Source organism: Cavia porcellus, unplaced genomic scaffold (genome assembly GCF_034190915.1).
Source record: "Cavia porcellus strain 051 isolate PalLab524CR breed Dunkin Hartley unplaced genomic scaffold, mCavPor4.1 scaffold_2, whole genome shotgun sequence".
NCBI lineage: Eukaryota > Metazoa > Chordata > Mammalia > Rodentia > Caviidae > Cavia > Cavia porcellus.
This window is the reverse complement of record NW_026947485.1, coordinates 18,592,520-18,615,755: the sequence shown is the minus strand read 5'-3', so window position 1 is coordinate 18,615,755 and position 23,236 is coordinate 18,592,520. Positions and strand designations below refer to the sequence as shown.

Here is a 23,236-nt window from a genome sequence, read left to right as displayed (position 1 = left end):
GCGCGCCCTTAATCACGATGGGCTCGACTTGGGCCCCTTGCAAGGTGCGGGTCGGGAGGTAGAGCCATAGGTCTTATACGGGGCAGCCCTGGGATCCCGTACTCGCTTTCATTGACCCATTTACTCTGAGAAATCCTGCATTGCAGCTCATTTATGGCCTCAGAGTAGGGCCCTCTGGACTGCGTGTGTGTGACTTCCCCTCTTTCGGTGGTGTCTGCTTCCGCCATTTTGTATACTTCTCCTTCCTCCCCCTCATTATCTGAAGAGTCTGGGTTGGGTGGGGTCACCTCGCCTGCGGCACTGGACTCGAGAGATTGCTCGCGGGAGGATTCTGCCTGATGGTAATCAAGTGCCATGGCGCCAGCCCTTATATGGTCACGACAAGAGGTGTCTGCGAGGCAGCTTCTCACTACGGCCCAAAGGGGTCTGACTCCTGGCTCCAGGAGGCCATTTTTTGTTGTAAAGTCAAGATCTCTCCCTAATTTATCCCAGCTGGGGATGGTAACGGACCCCGTGGGACCAAACCAAGGTGCTACCTTATCTACCTGATCGAGGAAGTTTTGAATTTGTTCTCCTTTCATTTGTAATCCCTTTTCTCTCAGTAAAGTCGCTTAAGGCGACTGACAGTGGCTGAGTAGCCATGTTACCCATGTTAACCGGAATTTCAAGAGCTTCTTTTTATTTTTTTTTTTTCTTTTTCCTTTTTTTTTTTTTTTTTTTGTAACAGGGACAGCTTGGTCCCCGCGCCCCTTTACGGCGCCCCCAAAACCGGCCTCTTTACGGCCCCCGGAACTCTCTTTACAAGTTCCTGACCCTTGCGACGCGTCCGCCCAAGGTTGCCCGATAGCCCCCGCCATCCGGCCCTGTTGTGTAGCCCCCGCTACCACCGTTGAGCAGTTTAACCTGTCAGCCCTCGCCCGCCAAGTAGCCCCCGCTATTGGCGCTTGACGGTTTTACCTGTTAACGTCTCTGTTCCGTCGGAGAGAGAGGTTCGTTTTTCGTACTGTCGGAGAGAGGGTCTCAGCGTTCCGGGCTCCCCGTATGGGCCACCAGTTGACCGGCGCAGCTCCAATGAAACAGGAGACAGGAGACGCTCTTGTGGACGACAGTTAACTGCTAGTTTATTTACGCGGGCTCTGGTTTATATATTTGGCCGTGACCAATCACAGGCTGCCACAAGGAAGCAGGGCAGGAGTGGGATGCAGGCTCTGGCTACTATATCCAGCTGTGGCCAATCAGGAGTTGCCACAGAGTACGGAGTGAGCGCGGGGTGCGCACGGGTTGGCTAATTTAAAGAGGGACGTAGCGCATTGCGGAAGCTGGCGTGGTCCTTAGTCCCGGCTGGGGTATGGTATGTTGAGCGCCTGCGCCCAACAGAGATGCACCTTAATTTTGTCTAGGATGTCATATATTCTGAGAGAATAGAGATAACTTAAGAATATGTTTGGGATTTCTTTTCAATGTGGGTAATTTTGGTGTCATGGACTCATTTAATATGTGGTAGTTCAGTTGTACTTAAACATACTGACAATAATTCATTCAACTCTGTGTTATCCACCTGCAAGCAGCATGTGGCCAGAATAGTCTGATACCGTAGCTCATTGTTTTCTTGTAGGTATTTCAGTTTAAATTCATTGAAAAATAAACAACAGAATTTCATTTCTTGCTCACAGCAGCGATGTTTCATGTGGCCAACAGCCTTGTAAGTTAAAGTGTTTGAAGATGTACATATTTAGAACATTTCCACCACTGCAAAGACCTTCATCACACATTGATACACACACATCTTGTTTTTAGAGTTTTAAGGAGAGTTTGTAATTAGGTGATCTGCCTTCAACTCTTGACTCCCCGAATTGACAGCACTGCAACTTAAGAGCTTACTTGATTAACTGAATTTCTAGTTTTTATCTCCAAAATGGAATGTTTGAATCAACTAGTACCACTATCCAGCAGTGTTGTATGCTACACAAGAGCTGGTACACTATTGTTACTCCTCCAGCAAGAGGTGGCTCTGCTGCTGGAATACTAACTTCAAATACCTACACTTCTTCAAGCCCGGCACCTGGAGTGGCTTGTTTGGGTTTTGCCCGTGTCAATATAGATGAAGCCAAATGTACATTCTCAGAGTGCTGTCTATCCTCAGTCTCCTGTCGGGCTCTAGGCCCCACTGTCTGTCTTAATATCATAAGGATTCAATCTGGTACATTCTTTGATTATTGTAGCAAACATCTCTAACTTTGCTCATGGTTTGTGTAAGTGTATGTAAGAGTAATTATACTACTTTCCTAGGGCAAGGTTAAGGGGCCATGTGTCAGAATCACACATGACAGTGCTGTGTCACCTGTGTTACCTCTTAGCTGTCTAACCAAACTCAACACAATCATTAGCAGGGGTATTAGAAGTGTGGCTGTCCTGTGTAATACACTGCTTCACAAGCCAACAAACCTCTGCAGATCGAAACAGTGTAAAAATGGAAAACCTAAATTACTAGCATTTATTGCCTTACAAATTTAGAGCTATAATTTATTTTAATAGTTTTTTTTTTCATTTTAAAAGATGAAGGGAAAAAGCAGAGATAAGGCCTCCATTTTCTTTATCTAAAATAGAAATCACTGGAAATGAAATGAGCTGCAAGAGAGGTACTAAATTGTCATGTATTCAGAACTTATTTGCTAATAATTGAATTCTGAGACTGTTATTAAAGATACCTATTAGAACTGGACCTTTTAAAGCTTACTACTTCAAGAAGTGGAGTCTATAGAGAACCATAGACTTGAAAGGTATTCACAGTAGGCAATCCCCACATCTGCAAATGCTATTTTTATAATTAAAACATGGTAATATATATATTATATATATATATATATATATATATATATATATAAAATCTCAGAAAATAATGTCCTCAGGGAGATATGAAAAGAATGTCCTCAGAGTGCAATGTAACTATTTCTAATAAACCCAAGATATTGTAGTTAGAATGCTTATTTTTCATTTAATTTTGTTTACACTGTAATAAATATGCACAGATATATAAATAGTTATGCATGGGGAAATATCTACCGGTTTTGTTTGTGTACTTGATTTACTTTGGTAAATTTGGAGCTACACAAAATAGGATACCCTGGGCCAAATGAATGAATAAGCAAATAGAGCATCAGTCAATCACAGGGTCTTCAAAAGTGAATGTGAACATTTATATTGAAAGAAATGTCTTTTGTGTCTTCATGTTCAGCTTTCAATTCTAAAGAAAAACATTGCAAATGGTTGAGTGGGTAAAAAAATAAAAATTATCCTTCTTAGTGGGACATGGGATTTTAATCCTGTCAGGCTAGAGGTATAAAGATGTTACTCAGTGGGAGAAATCTAACCTGGAATGCATGGAGCTCTGTATTCCAGTCTCAGCAATGGGAAATTAAAAACTTAAAAAAGGAAGGAAGGAAAAAAGGGAAAAATGGAGGGAATTTGAGAGGGAGGGAGGGTGGGAAGGGAAGAAGGAAAGCAGGAGAAAAAAAGAAAAGGGAAGAGGAGGAAAAGAAAAGAAAGGAAAGGAAAGGAAAGAGAAGGAAAAGAAATTTGAGCCTCTTCATCAGGAGCTATTGGTGCTACTATCTTTGTGAAATTCTACTTTCTGTCTAACCAAGGAGCTAGAATTTTAATCTCATTTGCCGAATGTGTTCTCGCGTGTCTTCTAATTTATCATTAGCACATGCTGCTTACAAGTAAAAGGACTACGCTTCAGGCAATGAACTGTAGCAGAAGGGAATAGCTAGTGTGAAGCATTTCTTGTTAAATTTAAGGAAAGTTTTAAAAAAGGTAAGAGGAAAAGTAAAATGTAAAAAACAATCTGTATAGAAAAGACTGAGGCCCAAGGAAGGCCTGTTGTCAGAACAAAAGTGACAATATGAAGAAACATTGTCACTGGGTAAGTAGAGTGAGCAGAGCTTGGATAGCAGGTGAAGAGCAGGAATGAACCTGTGGCCTGTCCTTCAGTTATTCATTTCAACATGTAATAAAGGCAATGAATGCGGAAACTAACTCAGGTACATCCATACAATTGAGTGTGACTCAGTGCTATAAAGAAATGAGCTGTCCGTTCATGAGAAGACACAGGACATTTTATTGCATATTAATAAATGCAAACTCACTTTGAAAAGGCTACATACCTATGAAAGTAATTATATAACCTTATGGAAGAGGCAACGGTGGAGAATCAATCAAAGTAGCAGGGCTTGCTTATAGGTTAGAGATGTAGATCGGACAGTCAGGGGAAATATCGACAGAGAGCTTGTGTATGAGCTTGATTTACTTTGGTGAGAAACTACACAAAAGAGGAAACCACACAAAATAGGCAAATGTTTTTAGTGGAGTGAAACAGATCGTTGTTTTATGATGCTATAATGACTGCAGTAATCCCAGTTCCTAGAGGACAGGACACAAACACTGGACTCTGGTGTGGACTATGCAGTTTAGATCATGAGGTGTCAGGGTAGATCCATCAGGTGTAGCAAACAGAACAGAACAGTCAGAGATGTTGTGAGTGGAGAAAGGTACACATGTGTGGGAGTGAGAACATAAGGAAATCTTTGGACCTTCCTCAATTTTGCTCTGAATGTAATATTCTCCTAACAATATAAATTCTTGAAAAATTAATATGTTAAGTTCCGATCTCTAACCTTTTTGCCACCAATTAATTAGAAAAATGACTTTGACAGTTTGATTCAGCCCAAGACTCATTATAAGAATTATATATTTATTTTACCTCTCGAATTTGGCTAATTATTAGATTCTTGCAAAGGTCCTTCAGTTCCTTAGTGTCGAAATTAGCTTGATACCCATATTTCTATTTTAAAATCTTAAAATTTTTTAACTTGCAAACTTTGATACAATTAAGTGCACATTTCAACTTTTAGTTAACCAAAAAAATCACAAAAATGGAACTCATTTTTTCAGCCAAAAAGAATTTTAGTAGAGTATATGTGCTTTCAAAAAGCTATATATAACACATGTCTGTATGTTCCTGCTCAGTATATATCTAACATACAGAAATGCAAATAGAATAATATATATGCATTATATTTTCCAATTATTTATATTCTTTGTATTCTGTACTGCCTTATGCAACCAGCTAGTAAAGTAAATGAACTTTATTTTTATGCAAATACATTATCTTATATACAAAAACAGTGAAATGCAAATATTTATGCTTCTTTAAAATAAATACCGTGTTTTCTCTCTTCTGTATTTTTTTCCTTTTTTTTTTTTTTTTTTTTTTTTTTGTTAAGCTGAGCTGATTAAATCACTTCAGTGGTGTACAAGAAAAACTAAAAAGAGCGAATTAGCTCATCAGGGAGAGCAGGTCAGGTCACAGTTTACCCAACTGTAATTCAGATGCTGTGTCTACAGATCTGGAAGTTACAGGCGTGTCAAGGGTCAGTGCCAAAGTCAAAATCAGAACTTCTTATTCTGGCAGCTGGCTAAGCTTTAATTGGTTAGTCACAATTATTTGGATGGTTTTAAAGCTCAGAATCATCTTTACTTCTCTACCTTTTTGAGTTGATAAAAACTACTGCTGCATTAGATATACAATGATATTGCACTTAATATACAGAGTATATATGTAACCGATGACTATAAACAAGAATAGAATGAATATGAAATGTAGATACGTAGATGTAGTAAGTCGGTCTTTGATGAAGAAAGCTAAGCAAGAGTGTAAAGCAGTGGTATTCATGTTGCCTTGTGACCTACTGGGTAGTAAATTCAATTTAAAGAGTCTGACAAAAAATTACATATAAATAAGGACAGGATAGAAAAAATAGAGGAGGTTAGAAAGGAAAACATTTGGGTGATTGGAAACCCACTAATATGTGTGTTTGTGCACCTGTGTACTAGCTAAGATAAAGCTTCTTTTTCTTTCTCTTTGAGGAAATAGTACTCCACAGGACACTGGTGCATAATACACAGGATTGACTTGTGTTGCCTAAACTCTTGGGAAATCATATTTAAAATGCATTTTCTCATCTGTAAAATAGGAGTACTACAATGTACCTTACAAGGCTAATGTAAAAGTTAAATGTGGTGATAGGGATTAGACATTTAAGAAATGGTATCTTTTCTTAGTAGCAACCTTGGCGGTGATAATATTTTATTAAGATTTTTAATAAATCATTAAATCATATGCAGGAATATCTTTGAGATGGTTGACTGTGATAACAGGTAGTCAGTGAAAGTTAAAAATCCAAGGCAGGAGAGCATTAAAGAGAGGTTCAGTAAAGTGTGTACTGTGGGAGGAGAGCTTGCAACATTGTATTAGGTTGGGATTTTTTCCCTCCATTTCAGTGGCCTGGTTGTTTAGTAATCCATTAGCCTTTATTCCATTTTTCAATCCACCCACACAGCTGTTCTGCATCCAATTCTGCACCATGTATACTAGAACTTTTCTTCTGGCCACCTCAGGGCCGCAGGACCTGGTTTCACAGGCTTCTCTGTAAGGTGGAGCTAAATATTTACTGGGAGCGAGTTTCAGTTCATTTATTTTTAGCCAAACAATTGCAGCAGTTGTGAACAGTAGTAAGCTCTCTACATCTGTCATAGAACTAGAAAAGTAATAGTATTTTTTGTTTTGTTTATATTTTAACTTATTTTTTAAATTTTATTTTAAAGAGAATAAAACAAAAGACAGACCGAAGCAGATCAGAACAAAACAATGTAAGCAGCACAGTACTTCACAATAAGACAACCTGATATAACCGTAGCTACCATAATGTCTATTTTCTTTGAAATAGTTGAGCATACTTTCACACACAATAATATCAAACATAACAAAACAGTATAAAACCATTCAAGAAAATCAAAGTATTACAGGACATTCAAAACCAAATAACAGAAAATGTACAATGGCTACTATAGTATCTCATTTTCCATAAATTTTTTTATACCATTGCACATATTAAAACCCAGGAAAACACACCATGATAGAACCAATGGAAATAGAACAAAAGCATGGTAGGACTTCAAAGCAGGATGGTGTAAAATCAGCAAGGCTGCCACAATGTCTTGTTTTCTTCAAAGTAGCTGTTCATGCCATCACACATAATAAAATCAAAGAAAACAGAATAAAACCATTCCACCCAATGAATGAAAACATTATAAGGCTTCAAAGCAGTGGAATGGGGAACCATGATTACCAAAAAATCTTATGTACTCTTATCATTTCTTACAGTATTTATACATGTGACTTTGATTTATTTCACTTATGAGTATGGTCTCAAGTTATTTTTAACTCTTAAATGTCTATTACATTTTGCCAGATTTTTGTTTATTCTTTCCTCGCTTATTGGGGGAAAATTCCTAAATGGCACAAAAGGTGACTTATTTATGGCCCTGGTAAATATTTGCCATAAACACTAGTTATTTCAAAATAAATAAAAGATTTCTTATCAGTATATAAATCAAATAAACTCACATTTCTTCTTTAGTTCTTTGTGAAAGGCCAATTGTAACTTCCCAGTCAATTTTTATGTCTCATTTCCTAATACAGAGAAAAACGGAACAGAATAGTTCTTTATTCATTAAATTTGTGTACCAACTCCCACTGGACAGTAGAGTCTGAGTGTAATCCCAGCAGTGGCAGATAGTCCAGGCCTCGCTCCCCTGAATCCCCCAAACCTCTCTGTTATTTCCACCAGTTATGGGATATTTGTGCCCTTTCTATATTGCAACTCCAGAGAACTTGGTTTTTGGTTCCTAGGAAGGGTGTACAGGCATTTACATAGTCTACGTGTTATCTATTTTTTTTTTTTTTTGTCTTTTTCCTTTTTATCGGTACTGGGGATCGAACTCACGACTGCCTGCTTGCAAGGCAGGTGCTTATGCCGCTGAGCTAAATCTCCAGCCCCTATTTTCTTTATTCATTTTATATTTGGAAGCACTGTGAGCACTTTTTAAAAATGTGAACCTATTTTTTCAGGTCTGAAAATGAATAAAGGTGCCATCACCCCTCCCCGAACTTCCCCCGCCAACTCGTGCTCCCCGGACGTGATCCACCTGAAGGACATCGTGTGCTACCTGTCCCTGCTGGAAAGAGGAAGACCCGAGGATAAGCTTGAGTGTATGTGTCTCTTTCTGTTCTTTGTTGGAGTAGAGGGGCTTTGTTCCCGTTGGAGTAGAGGGGCTAAACGTTAGAGAACTCAACATGCACTAGTTACGTTTGTCTAACTTCTTAAGGTCAGTAAAGAACAATTTTCCTACTGAGAGGCAAGCAATTAAAGGCTATTAAGAGCTATCAATTTTTGCATTATTTATATATCAATTTCCATTTATTAAACCCGATTTCCTAAATTTTTCACACTGAGCTACATCACCATCTCAGTCTCTCCCCCTCTCTGTCTCTGTTTTTCTGCGTCTCTCAATCCCCAATGCCCCTCTCCACCTCTTTGATTTTTTTGAAACAAGGTCTTGCTGAGTCGTTCTGTTGCTGTGACAGGGCTGACACCTGCAACCTTCAGAGCGGAGGTGTTACATGTATGTTGCAATAATTCCTGGCACAATTGGGATTTAAAAAAAAAAAAAAAAATTGTCCCTTGATTGCTTCTTTTGATTTTTTAGTTAACAAAATGCTATTGGTACATGTCCTTTAAGTTGTTTGGAAGGAGAATTTTATTTGTAGTGTGTGAAGGGGCCTTCCTGTTACTGAGCTAAAGAATTCCTACCCACGCTCATCTTGAGTCTGTCTCTCATAGACAAATCTCTCTTGCATACAGTGCTAACACTCTTTGGCAAAGACAAATTATTTCTCAAAACCCAAAGCTGAGAGTTTTCTTTATAGGAGTGAATCTTGATAATAGAAGTAATTAAACAATATGTCTGATTTTTCTAGTATGTGACAGGTAGAGAATTATGATGCTCAGCACCTTTAGTCTCTTCAATAAAAAATAAACAGTGGTTGAGCTCACTCTGGTGGCAAATATACTCACTGCAGTGCAAGAATTATTTTTCATTAATTCTAATCCTGATACTGGATAGTTTATCTCAAAATCCTTTATAGGCATGCTGCTGACAATGTATTCAATATATGATTAACTTAATTTTTTGGACACTATTAAAATGAACTTTAAAGTTTTGTTGCTCAGATAATAGTGAAGAAAATGAATTTATATTTTAATATTTCTAAAGCAAATATGAACTATTTTGATGTTTCTGAGTTATATGTGGGAGGCACTTTAGTTGAACTTTGTAACATTTTTGATAAATTTTCCAACAATAAGGAATTTGCCATATGATTATTTAAAAGTCTCAACTGCTTTAGCTATGAATAAACCATATAAACATCATCCTTTAGATATATATTTATTATTCATAAATATCAAATATTTGCATTTTGAGATTTATTTTGTATTCCTAAGATCCTACAGAAATGTCTCTCATTCCAAAATAAATATTCATGTTCAGTGAATTTCTATTGAAGTGACAGCCAGGGACAAAGTTTGCTCAGGTGTTATCAGAGCCATATTTGGAACTATAATAAAGATATAAAGACAAATATTTTTCCACATCTAAGAATGAATGAAGGCACCATCCATCCTCCCCTCACCGATCTTTGGTGCTGCAGTTTAATATTTTTAAGGTTAATGTGGAATCCTTAAGAAGCACGCATTTTAGTTTTCACTGGAGGCCCAAACCCACTTAACTTTTGGGCACAACTGTAGGCAGCATATTAATTCGCCTGTCATTCAGAAACACTTCATGAATCAAGTCAAATTAACCTGTCATGTACTTTTCTTTGATGATTTCATCATCGTTCGCTCTGTTCTTTGAGTTTCCTAGTTCTTTTTTAAGCTTATTTATGCCAAATAACTCATTTTCCTCCTCTCTAAATCATGTCTTTGTATCCTTCCCACAGGCTGACTTTAGAACCTGCTATTATTATTATGATTTTCATCCTAATCTTCAAACTAAATGACCCTCTACCTTTCTTCTTGCTGTCTCAGTTTGGCAGAACTTGCCATGCTATACATCAAATTTGAGTTTGATTTTTTACTGTTTCTTTTTAGCTGTCAATACTTGACAATTTCTCCTGTTAGTTTTTCATATCCGAGCAATGTACGGTACATATTACGTCTACAACTGCACAAACTCCTAATACTCATGTATTTTTATAGCTATAATTTTCAAAACTTTTCTCAGTAAGACTTTGAAAAGTATTTAACAGTGTTTACTGTAGTGTGTGCTTAGTTCTAAATGCATTATGACATATTAAGCACAGTATCAATTAAAAGAACAAGAAAAGTAATTACAATGAACACAGAAGTAGATGCAATCAGGCACCAACACTAATTTATTTTGTAGATGAAGAATCAATTTGGATTTTAGTTTCAAGTAGTTAACCTTCAGTGGCATTTCTGACAAATTTACAGGGGAAGCTGATGCTATTGGTCTAGGGAACACATTTTGAGAACTATGGGTTTATGCAACTCTTTCTGTCCAATAAACACACGGACACACACACACACACAGACAGACACACACACACAATTCATTGGCAATGGTGGTTGATTTTCTTAGAATTATTAAGTAAGACAGCATAAGGCATGATTTTTCTACATAGGATACTAGGCAAAATAAATACTTTGTCAGTGTTTACAAAAATAATGCATCCCCCCCCCCATTAGTATTCTTTAAAATCTATTTAGTTCTTCTCATCACTTTCTCCCTGTGTCAGGAATTAGAAAACGACCACTGTGAAATGGGTCCCACTAGTAGATAGTGCCCACAAAGATGTGGGAACTTGTTGTGAATAAGTCCTGTCTTCAATTTGCTTTCCTTCACACAATCCTCCTGTCATTCTGGGGGTGCTGCCTACTCTGAGAATTTCCAGTCCAAGCTCTTTACTAACCAACTTGTTCCTTTGTACTCTCAGAAAGCTTGTGAGCGTGTGTGTGTGTGTGTGTGTGTGTGTGTGTGTGTGTGTGTGCCATTTTTGTGCCTCCTTGTTGATATTCATCACCAACCATTATGGTAAACAGATGCAGATATGGACCAAGGATGGCTTGTACTCCGAATCTGGAGCCTTAATACTACTTTGCAGAGGCACCTTTAGTCATTCTTTGGCACTGGCTTTCCTCAGATTCTCAAACTTCACTTCCAATTCATTTCAGCATCTCACTGTCTTGAAATACTCTGAGCCTATGATTTCCAAGAACTACTATTAATTTAAAATTTTAAAATCTAGAATTTTACTTGGACCACAGCCTGCATTTGCTTAACTTACCACTGCCCCACTTTTAATGTAAATATAGTACATCATAATTTTTAAGAATCTGGACCCTTAATTTATACTCCCTTTATCTATGTCCCTGGTTGACATTATTTGATTCACATGGGTACAGTTTAAAAGCCTTTTTAAAGACTAAGTTTCCTCAACTATAAAATTAGAATCATAATTGCTTATACAAATTTTTCCATTAATCAGTCCGTAGAGACATGTCTAGAATGAAATAGATAAAATCAGTTTGAAATTCTTGCCTTAGTCAGTTCACTTCATTCTGAATTTGTCGGCTGTCTTTTGGTCCTCTACTCTTCCAAATATTAACTGATCTCTGAATCCTTGATTGCAATTATGTTCTCCTATTTAGCGCTAAACATTCAATTTATTTACTCATATATTGAGGTGGTTGAAATTCAGTGAAGCAAAGATAAAAATTCTACAGATTGTTTTTCTACAAAAGTGATCTGCCAGACTTCATTGTTTTTCTTAATTATATTTTATAGAGGCAATCTAGATGCTTTGCCTTTTAAAACCCTACCCACCCATTTAACAATCATCTTACTCATTATGTGTGAATTCTTTCGGTACCTGGAACCCTGTACTTGCCAGGCAGGCTCTTATGTTCTGAGCTAAATCCCCTTGGTGTGAATTCTTGAGTTTCTCTTGTTATCTTAAATGACCATCAACTACTTGTCAACTACTATGGCTATTCTTTTCTGTTTGTCTTCTGACTTGCTGTGAAACACTGGAATTTTGATACTTTCAAATTGAATAGTGCATAAAATTTAAGCTGTTAATTTGGTATCTCCAAACTGATCTGGCTCCACAGTTTGACCCATCCCTTTCTTGTGACTCTTTCATTTGACTTTGAGCTGCAGGTGAATGCTGTTACATGGTTCAGCTGTTGCTATCCTGACCTTACTGGTGTAGCATGCATTTCTTAGTGCATTCTGCCCAGTGTGCAGTGTACCCTTAAGGCCTGCCTCACACTGAGTCTCTCACTAAGACTTCCTTTGCTTTACTTCATAATTTATTTTGAAATGTACCTCTAAGAAGAAATCAGCAGAAATGGATTTGGAAAGTGGAGAACTGAAATGCTCTTACTGAAGACTAGCATGGGCAGTGAAATAACTGCTTTGTGCAATCTTAAGCTTACAATCCTCACAATTAACACTGAGAAGGCCCTAAAGATAACTTGGTCGATTTCCTTATAGTTAGTCAATGAAAATAACTAAAGCCCTGAGAGCCTGACTATTAATATTACCATCAGTTTTTCTAGTAGTGACTAAAGTGTTTGGTTTCTGACCTCATACATAGTAAGTTCCGGTTTTATTTTGAAAAATTATCTTCAGTAATTTTATTGTTATATTGCATATACATATATAAATGAAATATGAAAACTAAAGATATTCCAGCTTAAATGCCTTTAAAATATAAACTTTCTAATTATTAATAACAAATGTTTTACTGATATTTTCACATGAACAACTTAGCAGGGAAAACAAATTATAAACAGACAGGAACATGAAAACCTTTTGGAAGAGAAAAAAATATAGGAATAAAAAATTGTGTCTTACATAATATGCCCTGGATATGATCTTTTAATTAAATCAATGTGTGGGCACATAATTACTTCTATATAAAATAAAATTTTATGAGAATAGAAATAGAAAAAAAAAGGTGGGTTGAATTATCTTTTAACTTTGTAGCAGGTACCCACATCTGAAAGTCATTATGTTGACAGAATAATTTGAACATTGGCCTTAGTTTTGCACCTAATCATTGATATGCTTATACTTATTTCAAAAATAAGATCAATTTACCCAAGATTTCACTTGAACTGGGGGCCTGCTTTCATTTTTAAATATTAAGAATAAATAGACATATTATAATATTTGAAGAGTGATTGTTAATTTTATCAATATTATTTATCAATATAGTTTTTAAGTAGAAAGATTTTATAGTGTTATTAGACCAAACAATAGTTATTTTTCATTGTATTTTCCATGGGCCTAATAGTTGTTTTGTTCCACTTATTTGATAATTTTATTTTTATAACATCAGTTCTCAAATTGTCTACTATAAACTCTGGTTAAGCAATTTGGGCTCTTTAAATGTTCTTTAATGTTTTTGTTTATAATTGCCATCTCTTTTATTTTACCTTTATTGTCTTAGAATCAATAGTATTTGGTCACTGAACTCCCAAGTCATAACTTTGCATGGTAATTATTCTTTCTCTCCCTATTTTCTATGCTATTTGCCTTTATGTCTTTCATTACTCAACTAGATACATACATGTATTTTACACCTTGAGATATCTTCTCTTTCACTTTCTCATTCATACTTTTAACATCATAGAGAGCTCATTTTGTTGTCAACAAAACTTTTATAATAACCTTTTAGTGTTGTGTCTTGGATTGTATTTTGGTTTCTTTTCTCTCATTGCTGAGACAAAATGCTTGGCACCCAAAATTAAGGAAGGAAAATTTTATTTAACTTTCAATAGAAGTTTCAGTCCATAATCTACTAGGTGCAAGGCAAGTTGGTTAGTGGCAGAGGCAGCAGTTCATGGCAGCAGAAGACAGCACAAGCAGAAAGAGTTAAAGGGGAAGAGCAAGAGTGAAGACTCTTCCATCCATTAGGTAGATTATCCACCCTCAGGGTAGGTGTATTACTCACACCCATTATCCCAGCAATGCACCATGAATAAATTGCAAACTCTAGAAACCTGCCCGTATGACTGCATGAGACTTTAGGGGTCATCCAGACACAAACCATAACAGATTGAAACTTTCATTTTATAAGCTCTCCCTTTCCTCGCTACCAGTGGACACAAAGTTCCCACAAGTGTGAATACTATCAGGCAGTTTTGCAGTGATTTATTCCAGCAGATACTAACAGAGTCATAGTGCCACTTGTTCTATAACATAACTAAACTTGTGTGAGCCTGTGACTTCTTTCTGGTGTCAATCTCCTCTCTCATGGTATTTTAAAAAAATGTAGTTTATCATTTGCTGCTGGAATAGAACATCATGGTCTATACACACATTGTAATATATATATATATATATATATATATATATACCTCCTGCATTTAATTTCATTTATTGAGATTTGAAACAGAATGATCCCTGTGATTTGAAAATAAAATTTAAGTCTTCAAGCTGATCTAGCATTTATTTACCTTATTTCAATGCACACATTTCTTTCACACTTTAACATTATTAATATTAGGTGCCTTTTGCAAAAAAAAAAAAAGAAATTAAGTCATTAAGTTGGTAGCATTTTTAGTGGCTAGAGACTAATTTTGCATCTTATAAATAATCATATTTTAGAGCAATGAAATATAATAATCATTAAATATAAGAATAATTACAGTTAATGATTAAACTCACTGCATAATTAGATCTTTTTGTTACTACTGTTTTTATATTAATAGCACACACCTCAGATCTCAAGATCCTCCAGGAAATAATACAAATCCAACACAAACTTTTATTTCTACTCTTCTGTTTTTACAGCTGGATCATTCTTCACTATTTATCCCAAAACACCACCTGCAGCATCTTCCATGGTGTCCCAGTGGTCTGTAGATTATACAAGGGAGGCCTAGGCTGGTCAGGGGGTTTATCCTGCTTTCCTGAGATCAGTAGCAGACAGCCAAACTCTCTACTTCCTTAGTTTGAAGATTAGTTACCTTAATGAAGCTCCACCACGGATCTTAGCATGTGACCCACTATAGGAATGCTAACACTGCGCCCCTGTGCTGGTCTCTTTCATCAAAGAAGGATCCCTTGTTTTGCACTGCTCTGGTTGGGTGGCATGCATGTATGTATACCAACTCACTTAACTGTCACTACAAAGATGTGTTTTGTGGTAAGAAGGCTATTTTCATGTCATAACCAAGAAAACAATGTTGCACAAAACTCATGGAGTAGTGGATTCTAAATTATGATTTACTTCTAAATTTCCAAATACGTTTTTTTACCCAGATTCTGTATGTTTCAACTTCTGTTATATTTGATTATGTATCTAGTAATAAAACTTTTGAGATAAATGAATTACATTTGAGTGTTCCTTATATACAAACAAAATTTGACAGATATTAAATCTAATATCCAGTATTTTATTGGTTGATTGATTCATTCATTTTTAATATGAGTTGGTAAATGATCTTATGAAATAACTGCTTGAAAAGAGGAGGATTTTAGTGCATGTTTTCAACACAGCCTAAATTTTAAAGAATGTGCTTTAAACTAACCTCGATCCTGTTCACTTATAGTCTTTTTCAATGCCTTTTTTATTCCAGTTATGTTTCGCCTTTATGACACAGATGGGAATGGCTTCCTGGACAGCTCGGTAATTTTTCAATTAGAATTTTCAGAAAACTTTAAAGAAATTTCTTCTGAAAAAAATGCAGTGAACAAATGTATAGCTATCACCAAACAAGGAAGATGTAATATCACAACTACTCATATGACATTTTTATCATTTGGCATTTAGGAGACAAAGTGGTCTAAGGGGCAGGATTATGATTCTTCTATTGAAGTTTTGTTACCAAAGCATAACTTTTTTTCTGTGCTGAACTTACATAAAAAAAGGAAGATTCCAACACTGACTGAATAAAACATAAGGTAATGTTGAGACCATTGATCTAGAAAGAAAAACTACTTGTGAGATCTGACAGTAAAGAAAATATTGAGAGTATTAGCAGAACCTAAAGGAACTACAAAGTCAATTTATTTTTTTTTTATTTTGTCATTTTTAAAAAGTATTTTTGTCGTACATACTGTTGAAATAAATGTGATTACAGACTGACTTGACAAACTACCTTTTTAAAATATCTCATCCAATTTTATAGATACTACACAGTATAGTTTAAATAACATAACATGGGAGAGAAATACCATTTCTGTATGATTAGCTAGAAAGAACTATTAAATGTTCATTGTGTTTGTAGGATATGAAAACCACCAGTAGTTGCTGAGAAGTGGAAATCAGCCTCCTGCACCAGTACTTGGTGAAAGTCTATCTCAGGTTTCATCCAATAATACAGTATATGCTTGAAAATAAATATTTTGTTTAATATTGTTTTCCATTCTCTTATGAAAAAGAGATGGCAAAAAAGCAATAATGTTATAAAGCAATAAGTGAGTAACAGGAAAGTGAGGCGTTCGAACACAGGTTTATGTACCACTGAACAGGATAAATGGCATGTTAGCTTCTCCAGAAAGAAATAAAAAAGTATAATTCCTACCCTAGGAAAGTGCTAGAGACTGTTGTTATAGGATTTCTTATGTTTAGGGCTCAGTATTTTTTTTTCCTGTGGTGTTCCTTTTAAGTGACTTCTAATTTTCCCTTTTCCTTTTAGGAATATTACGGTACATAGTAAATTTCCTCATTTTCCTAGTGCTCTGGCACTAGGAATTTACGATTTTTTTCTCTAGATATTTCACTTTCCTCATGCTCACACTAATGGCTACACTCATGCAAAGTGTATTTTAATGCAGATTTGTTTTATTTGTTGTTTCTTTTAAATTAAACTTGTGATATTTCTTTATTAGTCTTTTACCCATGGGCAGGTGGTCTATAAATTCATTCAAAACATTTTTTTTTTTTGTTCTCTCGCCATTTTCTGATATGGCAGTTCTCTCTCATTATTTATAATTGTGTTCCCAAAATTCAACAAGGGATTAAGAATAAATTTAATTTGTTTATGATTAATCTTTGTCTACTTTTTTTGTGTTAAATATTTGTATTTAATATTTAGGATTTGCTCCAATCTACTATACCAATAATTTCCCTCAACATCACTTTTAAATCCTATCTTCTGAAGTCATTGGTGTTAATATTTTAAATGTGTAGCAGTTAACATTTTCGAAGCAAAATAGGGAGAAAATTGATAATTTAAAAATTGTAACTGTCTCAAAATAAGACTTATTTGTACTCTTCATTTGTAACATGTCAAACAATAAGATTAATGTACTCCATAGAAGAACACGTTTAACCGTTGAGGTAAATTTAAGAACTAGAAAAAGTGAGAATATTCGCTTTACTGATGACAAATCTGAGCATGAGGTTAGATAACCTATGTAATGTCACATTAAGTTCTGAGAAAAAGTTTCTGCTCTGAAAAAATTATCCCAGCTCTCATTAACTCACCCAAACTATTAAAGTGACTTTAAGCAAAGATACAGTAGTAGGTGAGAGGTTAGTAACACACACACACACACACACAAGCTATACAATACACACAACGTTAGCATAATTAATTATGCTTCTAAAAATACTTTTGTATTTATATTAATGCCAGGACAAATTGTGTTACATAAATAACATTTATAAATTTTTTTGGAATTAAAGAGTATAGCATTTAATAGTTTCTCAGAGAGAATGTAATTCCCAAACAGACACTTAAAACCACCTTCTTTCTATCCAGTGAAAATTGACCACACATATTGCAAGAGAGATTTGTGTAGAATAATGTTTGATTAGCATACTTTTAAGTTTTATACTTTTATACTTCTAACATTTTAAATTATACTTTAAAACACCAATTTAAGCTATACTGTATATTTATAACTAAATTTGTCTTTTAAAAATCATATTTAATTTTTTTTCAGTATATAACAATGAAAAATTTAAAATGTTAAATATATACATTTCAAAAGTATTTTAATTTACTAAATCAAGCAATGTGTATTACCTAGAAGTTCTTCAAAGGGTTTACAATTAAACAGAATAATATGAAAATCCAAACTAAAGTTCCATCCACTCACAAAATAAACTATATACACTTAGCCTCCAAAACTTGACCCGGAACACCCTGCTGCGAGCGAACTATCTCAATAAATGACTAGCACGGTCAATAGATGTTCTCAGAGTATCAAAATAAAAATAAACCTTTCAGTCACTCTCAAATCCTTCCTTCCACCCTTCAACATCTGTTTTCAAGCCAAAGGGTCAGGCTACTCCGTGACTTGAAAAAATTCCCTCCTGTGAAAATATACATTGGTTCCTGCACTCATAAGGTACTGCTTCCAGAAGAAACTATTTCTTGGTATCACTGTGCCCTCTCTTGGTGAAAGTGTCTAGGCAAAGCACAAGACAACTTCATATTTAAATTCCTCTTTCTGTGTAGTTAATCAGATCTTTGAAAAGCATTCTGTGTGTGCTCTCTTTGGCTGCATGATACTAAAAAAGCATTTTGTGTAAAGATAAATGATTATAGAATTCTTATATTTGAGCTGCTTCTTGAACAAAATGTTTCCTCTAAGTGAAAGGTTAACATGATCTTCTGCTTCTTCCCCGGTCCCTGTTCTCCAGGAGCTGGAAAATATCATCAGTCAGATGATGCATGTCGCAGAGTACCTTGAATGGGATGTCACCGAGCTTAACCCAGTAGGTAGATGACTGATTTGGCTTTTTACTGAATTTGAGAGGGTCCTTCTCCTTGTTATCTTTTCAAGGACCTTACTAAAATCTGATTTTGTCTTTGGATAACTGTGTTACCATTTCTAATCAGAAATCAAAGTGAATTTTGAATATGACAGCCAGGTCCATGTGATGACATAATGCTTTTAGCAGTAACTCTCACTTTCTTCTGCACTGAAATTGTTTTGAATGTTTCACTTATCATACACGAAGGTAAACAGAAATCCTTTGTGCATTTCATAAAAAGATCGTGATGAAATAGTTCTGTGCACAGTTCACTTTGTTATTGCCTGTGTGTATGTTCCTGGGTGCTTACAGTTTTCAGACACATCGTTTTCTTCATTTCATGGATTAAGACCCAAATACGTGGACCCCTGAAATTCGCAGGGGGTATGTTCTTAAAACAGGGTGAATTTCACATATGGTCAGAAGAGTAGCTGTAAATGCTCATTTTTAAAGAAAAGTTTAAATATGTTATATCTGCTGCAGTTATGTAATTTAAGTGAATTCTGTCTTAATAAAGCCTTAGAAGGTGCAGTGCCTTTTGGCAGCATTTTAGGGATTTTAAAAAGAACAAAATTAAGAACACTGAACGTAGCTACACAGCACAGTAAACTGTTATGATACGGGAGAGCTCAGAGCAGGTGCATCTGCTAGAGATGGGGTAAGGCAGTAGCCAATCAGCAGGAAGGAGACCTGGATAACACTCTCCCATTGGCTTCTTGAAAACAAAAACAAAAACAAAACAAAACAAATGCAGAGAATGTTTGTGGTTCCTGCGAAATGTTGCAGGGGTTTTCCCCAACAATTATCCGTTAGGTTTTAAGGAAAAATTCGTGAACAACTGAGGCCGTTGGACTCTGATCCTGGGACTCCCAGTGGTAGGTTGAAAATCTTTACACAGCGCTCTTCAACCTGGTTAAAGTTAAGAGCCAGGAATTTTGAATTAAGTTCCTCAAAGCAGTAGTATCCCAAAATGTGTGTAAGAATATAAAGACTTCTAATTTTAAACAGATTTAGATAAAACTTCCAGTACCATTTCAATGTATTTGTACCATACTTGTGCAAAACTTTTGACTTCAGCCACAGGTAATATGAGAAATTTATTGGAGATACTGATTTTAGTTTATTTTTGAAGCCAGTTAAGTTTAGCCAAGTAAACATGAATAGAGCAAAGATGGATCAGTTTTTTTTTTTTTTAACATGGTATATGAATTCCAGAAGGCTGTTTGTAAACAGTGTTCACACATATGCAGTTGGAGGTAGAATAATGCCAGGATTATGTGATTCAGGCACTGCCATCTCATTTCCCATTGTTTCTAACCTAAAGGAAATAAAGTAAATGGCGTGGTTCAAAGATAGCACCGTTCCTACAAGGGTTAAGATTTTTCCAGTTTTAACACCACCCTATTTTGAGCTTTTGTTTGTTTTGATGTGGATAAATACCTGCTGAGCCATAATGAGTGGCACTATCGTTACAGGTGGTCATATGTCTATGGAACAGTAAACCCAGCAGTGATTGTGTTTAATGCACTGCCTGATTCACCGAGCCCTCTTCTCACTGAAATCTAGGGATTTCATAACGTTTCCTTGGCCTTTTTGATTACCTGCACGTAGACCAGCTCTCTCTTCCTACTTGGTTTATTATCTGAGGAAGTTTCCCATCTGTCAGTCAAGCCTGCTTGTTCACATGGGAGTGAAGAAGGGAGATTTTTTTTTTTTTCCTATCAGCTTTTTAAAGCATAAGTGATCCCTGTGACCTCCTGGCATAAATTACTCTTGTTTACATAGAAATGTACGTATGCAAAAAATGAGATGTAGATGATAGAAAAACAAAACAAAACAAAACAAAGCGGTGTCTGCACAGCCCAGAAATGACAAGAACCTTCTGGAGAATAAAGCAATGTCTGTTGCATTATTTGTCATGCATGTTCCTGATATAGCCACTCCCACCTCCCACCTGGGCAGTTTAAATTGTGGGAAATCAAGACAAAAGCCTGACCTTGAATGCTGTGTCCGCAGTCACAGTAGCTGCCTCACTTCCGCAAATGCCTCAGCAACTCTCTTCTTCTGAGACAAATGTACACGTTCAAAGACTCTTTTTAATGTAATAAAGCCTTTATATGATTAAAGATAAGTATTTGATACTGATCTTGAGTATTAGGGAAAGACAAATGTCTTCAGAAGGAGATTTTATCAGGCTAATCCAGACTGTAACGTTAGCTGCAGGAAAATAAAATGAAAACATCAACCGCCCACAACAGGTGTTCTGGGTTTTTATTTCATCTCATTTATTCATTCTCTGATAATTCATCAGCATGTCTTCAAGAGGCAGGGCATTTTAGCTGGCCTTCTGCCATTTTCTGAAATTCTAAATACTTCCTTTTCTTTAATAATGAAATGATTCCTCCAGCATCATCGTATGCCTAACAGTTCTCATCCGAGTACTTATAGATCAGTATGTTGTTATGAAAGACAGTAATCTAGTTTTCAAAGACTAAGTGAGGAAAGACAGTAAATTACCAAGCACAGAAATATTTAGGGGAATAATGGTTCTACCAGGAAACAATATATTTCTTTTATTGCAACCTTTCACATTTCTACTAATCCTGATTCCTTCTTTTTGACTGTTGATAATTTCCATGTTATCTAAAAAACAATGAATTCCTTTCCTTCTTGGAGTTCTTACAGAAGTTGACAATTTAACGGTGCCATTATTGATGGGAAACTTTTTTTCTGGTTTTCGGCAGCCAAAGGTTACCTGGTTGCAATACTCACATTATCTTCATTAATAATGACACAAACAGCACTTTCTATGTGCTTAGTATATATGCCAGTGTGTCTTCTACTTATAAAAGCTTAGCTCATTTAATTCTCATGACAGGTCTTTGAAGTAAGTACTGAGATTATGATCAAACCACAGAGGCAAAAGCGTTATAACACCATGGAGAACATTTTGGAATATTATGTGCAAATCATCTTCAGAAAGGAAGTCTAATCAAATATGATTAGATCATTTAACTTTTTGGCTTTATTAAGTTCTGATAGACAATTAAAAGCAACTTAATTCCCTCATTTCTTTCTACTTAGCAGAGTTATTTGAGCTCTTTGCCATGAAGTTAATTTGTTCAGACATATTCTGGCATATATATGAACGAAAAAAAAAAAAAAAAAAAAAACCTCAAGAAAGTAATTAAAGACCACTTTCACTGTTGAAGCTACTTCCTTATTTTAACTGTGCTATTCACTGGAAAAGTAATAAAATTTTAAGATCTTATTTTTGCAAGTTGATTGGTGTTGGTATCCAAGTTCTAGAAGCTGTAACATTCACTATCTTTTCAATAATACGATTAATGTTGTGTTACATAACCAAACTGTGTATGGCAACTCTCCATTTAGCTACTGGTCCCTGTTGAAATAAAAAGTTCCATGTAATGTTTTGTTGTATTAAACACGATTTATTTTATTGATTCTTTGAAACTTTCCCCTCATTCTCTTTTCTCCAGATCCTTCATGAAATGATGGAAGAAATCGATTATGATCATGACGGAACGGTGTCTTTGGAGGAATGGATTCAAGGAGGAATGACCACAATCCCACTTCTTGTACTTTTGGGCTTAGAAAATGTAAGCACTTACACAGCGGTGCTCTCCATTACACCTTTTGATTATAAATTGATCTGGGCATTTTCTGTCATAAGCATGTAGTCAGCGCCTGGATCTTCTGTGAAATTTACCAAGGTGCCATTTAACGTAACTCCTTGTGTAGTGATAATTGCCACAAACATATTGATTCATTTAAAGTAATACCTGAGGTTTGCATATGTATTTCTTCTTCTTCTTTTCCTTGTACTTAAAGTGCAATTTAGTTTTGGAAAATTATTGACCTACTCATAAGTCATATAATACAAGACACTCCCCAGTATTACTGCGTTAGATGGCTCTTGTGATCCTATTGTATACCCCCATTCCATCAATATCACCTATTTCTCGAAGCCCAGTAATGAAAGAAGGAATTGGGTGTCTGAGCAATTGAGAGGATATTTTGATATAGTTGGTTTTTTGTGTGTGTTTATGAGTCCAGTGCCAGTTGCATTGGCAATTACATACTGACTTAGGGAAATAAAACAAATCAATCTAGAATCACAATGTGGTATAAAAATGACTTTGAAAGCAAATCAGGGCGACGCATCCTAGAAGTCAATTTTAGTAATTAAATAAAAAATCTGATGGCATTAACAGTGGATGCTACATTGTGTATTCAGCATCAACTATTAAGTAAGAATTAACTATAATATGTACATAGTTATATGTTTGCTTAGACTCAAAGAATACTAGGAGTGAAAGGCTCAATAAAAATTTATAATTTTAAAAGTTTTTAGAGACAAAAGCATAGTGTTCACATAGTGTTCACTTTGCTGTTGCCCTCAACATTTTTCATGCTTTCTGTTACTGGCAAAAAATTTTGTTGGTTGAAGACCATACTGCAGTTATTCAACGTACAAATTCATTGTAAGTCAGCTCTCAAGGCATC

At 35.6% G+C, this 23,236-nt stretch overlaps 1 protein-coding gene across 13 annotated transcripts in view; it reads left to right on the top strand.

Annotated features, from left to right (window-relative positions):
• Window positions 1-23,236, top strand: part of Dgkb (diacylglycerol kinase beta) — a 645,864-nt gene that overhangs the window by 188,770 nt on the left and 433,858 nt on the right. For all 13 annotated transcript variants that reach the window (XM_063238955.1, XM_063238993.1, XM_063238976.1 and 10 more), the window contains 4 exons: window positions 7,973-8,113; window positions 15,579-15,628; window positions 18,596-18,670; window positions 22,210-22,329. In XM_063238955.1, the coding sequence (XP_063095025.1) occupies window positions 7,973-8,113; window positions 15,579-15,628; window positions 18,596-18,670; window positions 22,210-22,329 (386 nt within the window). The remainder of the gene's footprint in view (window positions 1-7,972; window positions 8,114-15,578; window positions 15,629-18,595; window positions 18,671-22,209; window positions 22,330-23,236) is intronic.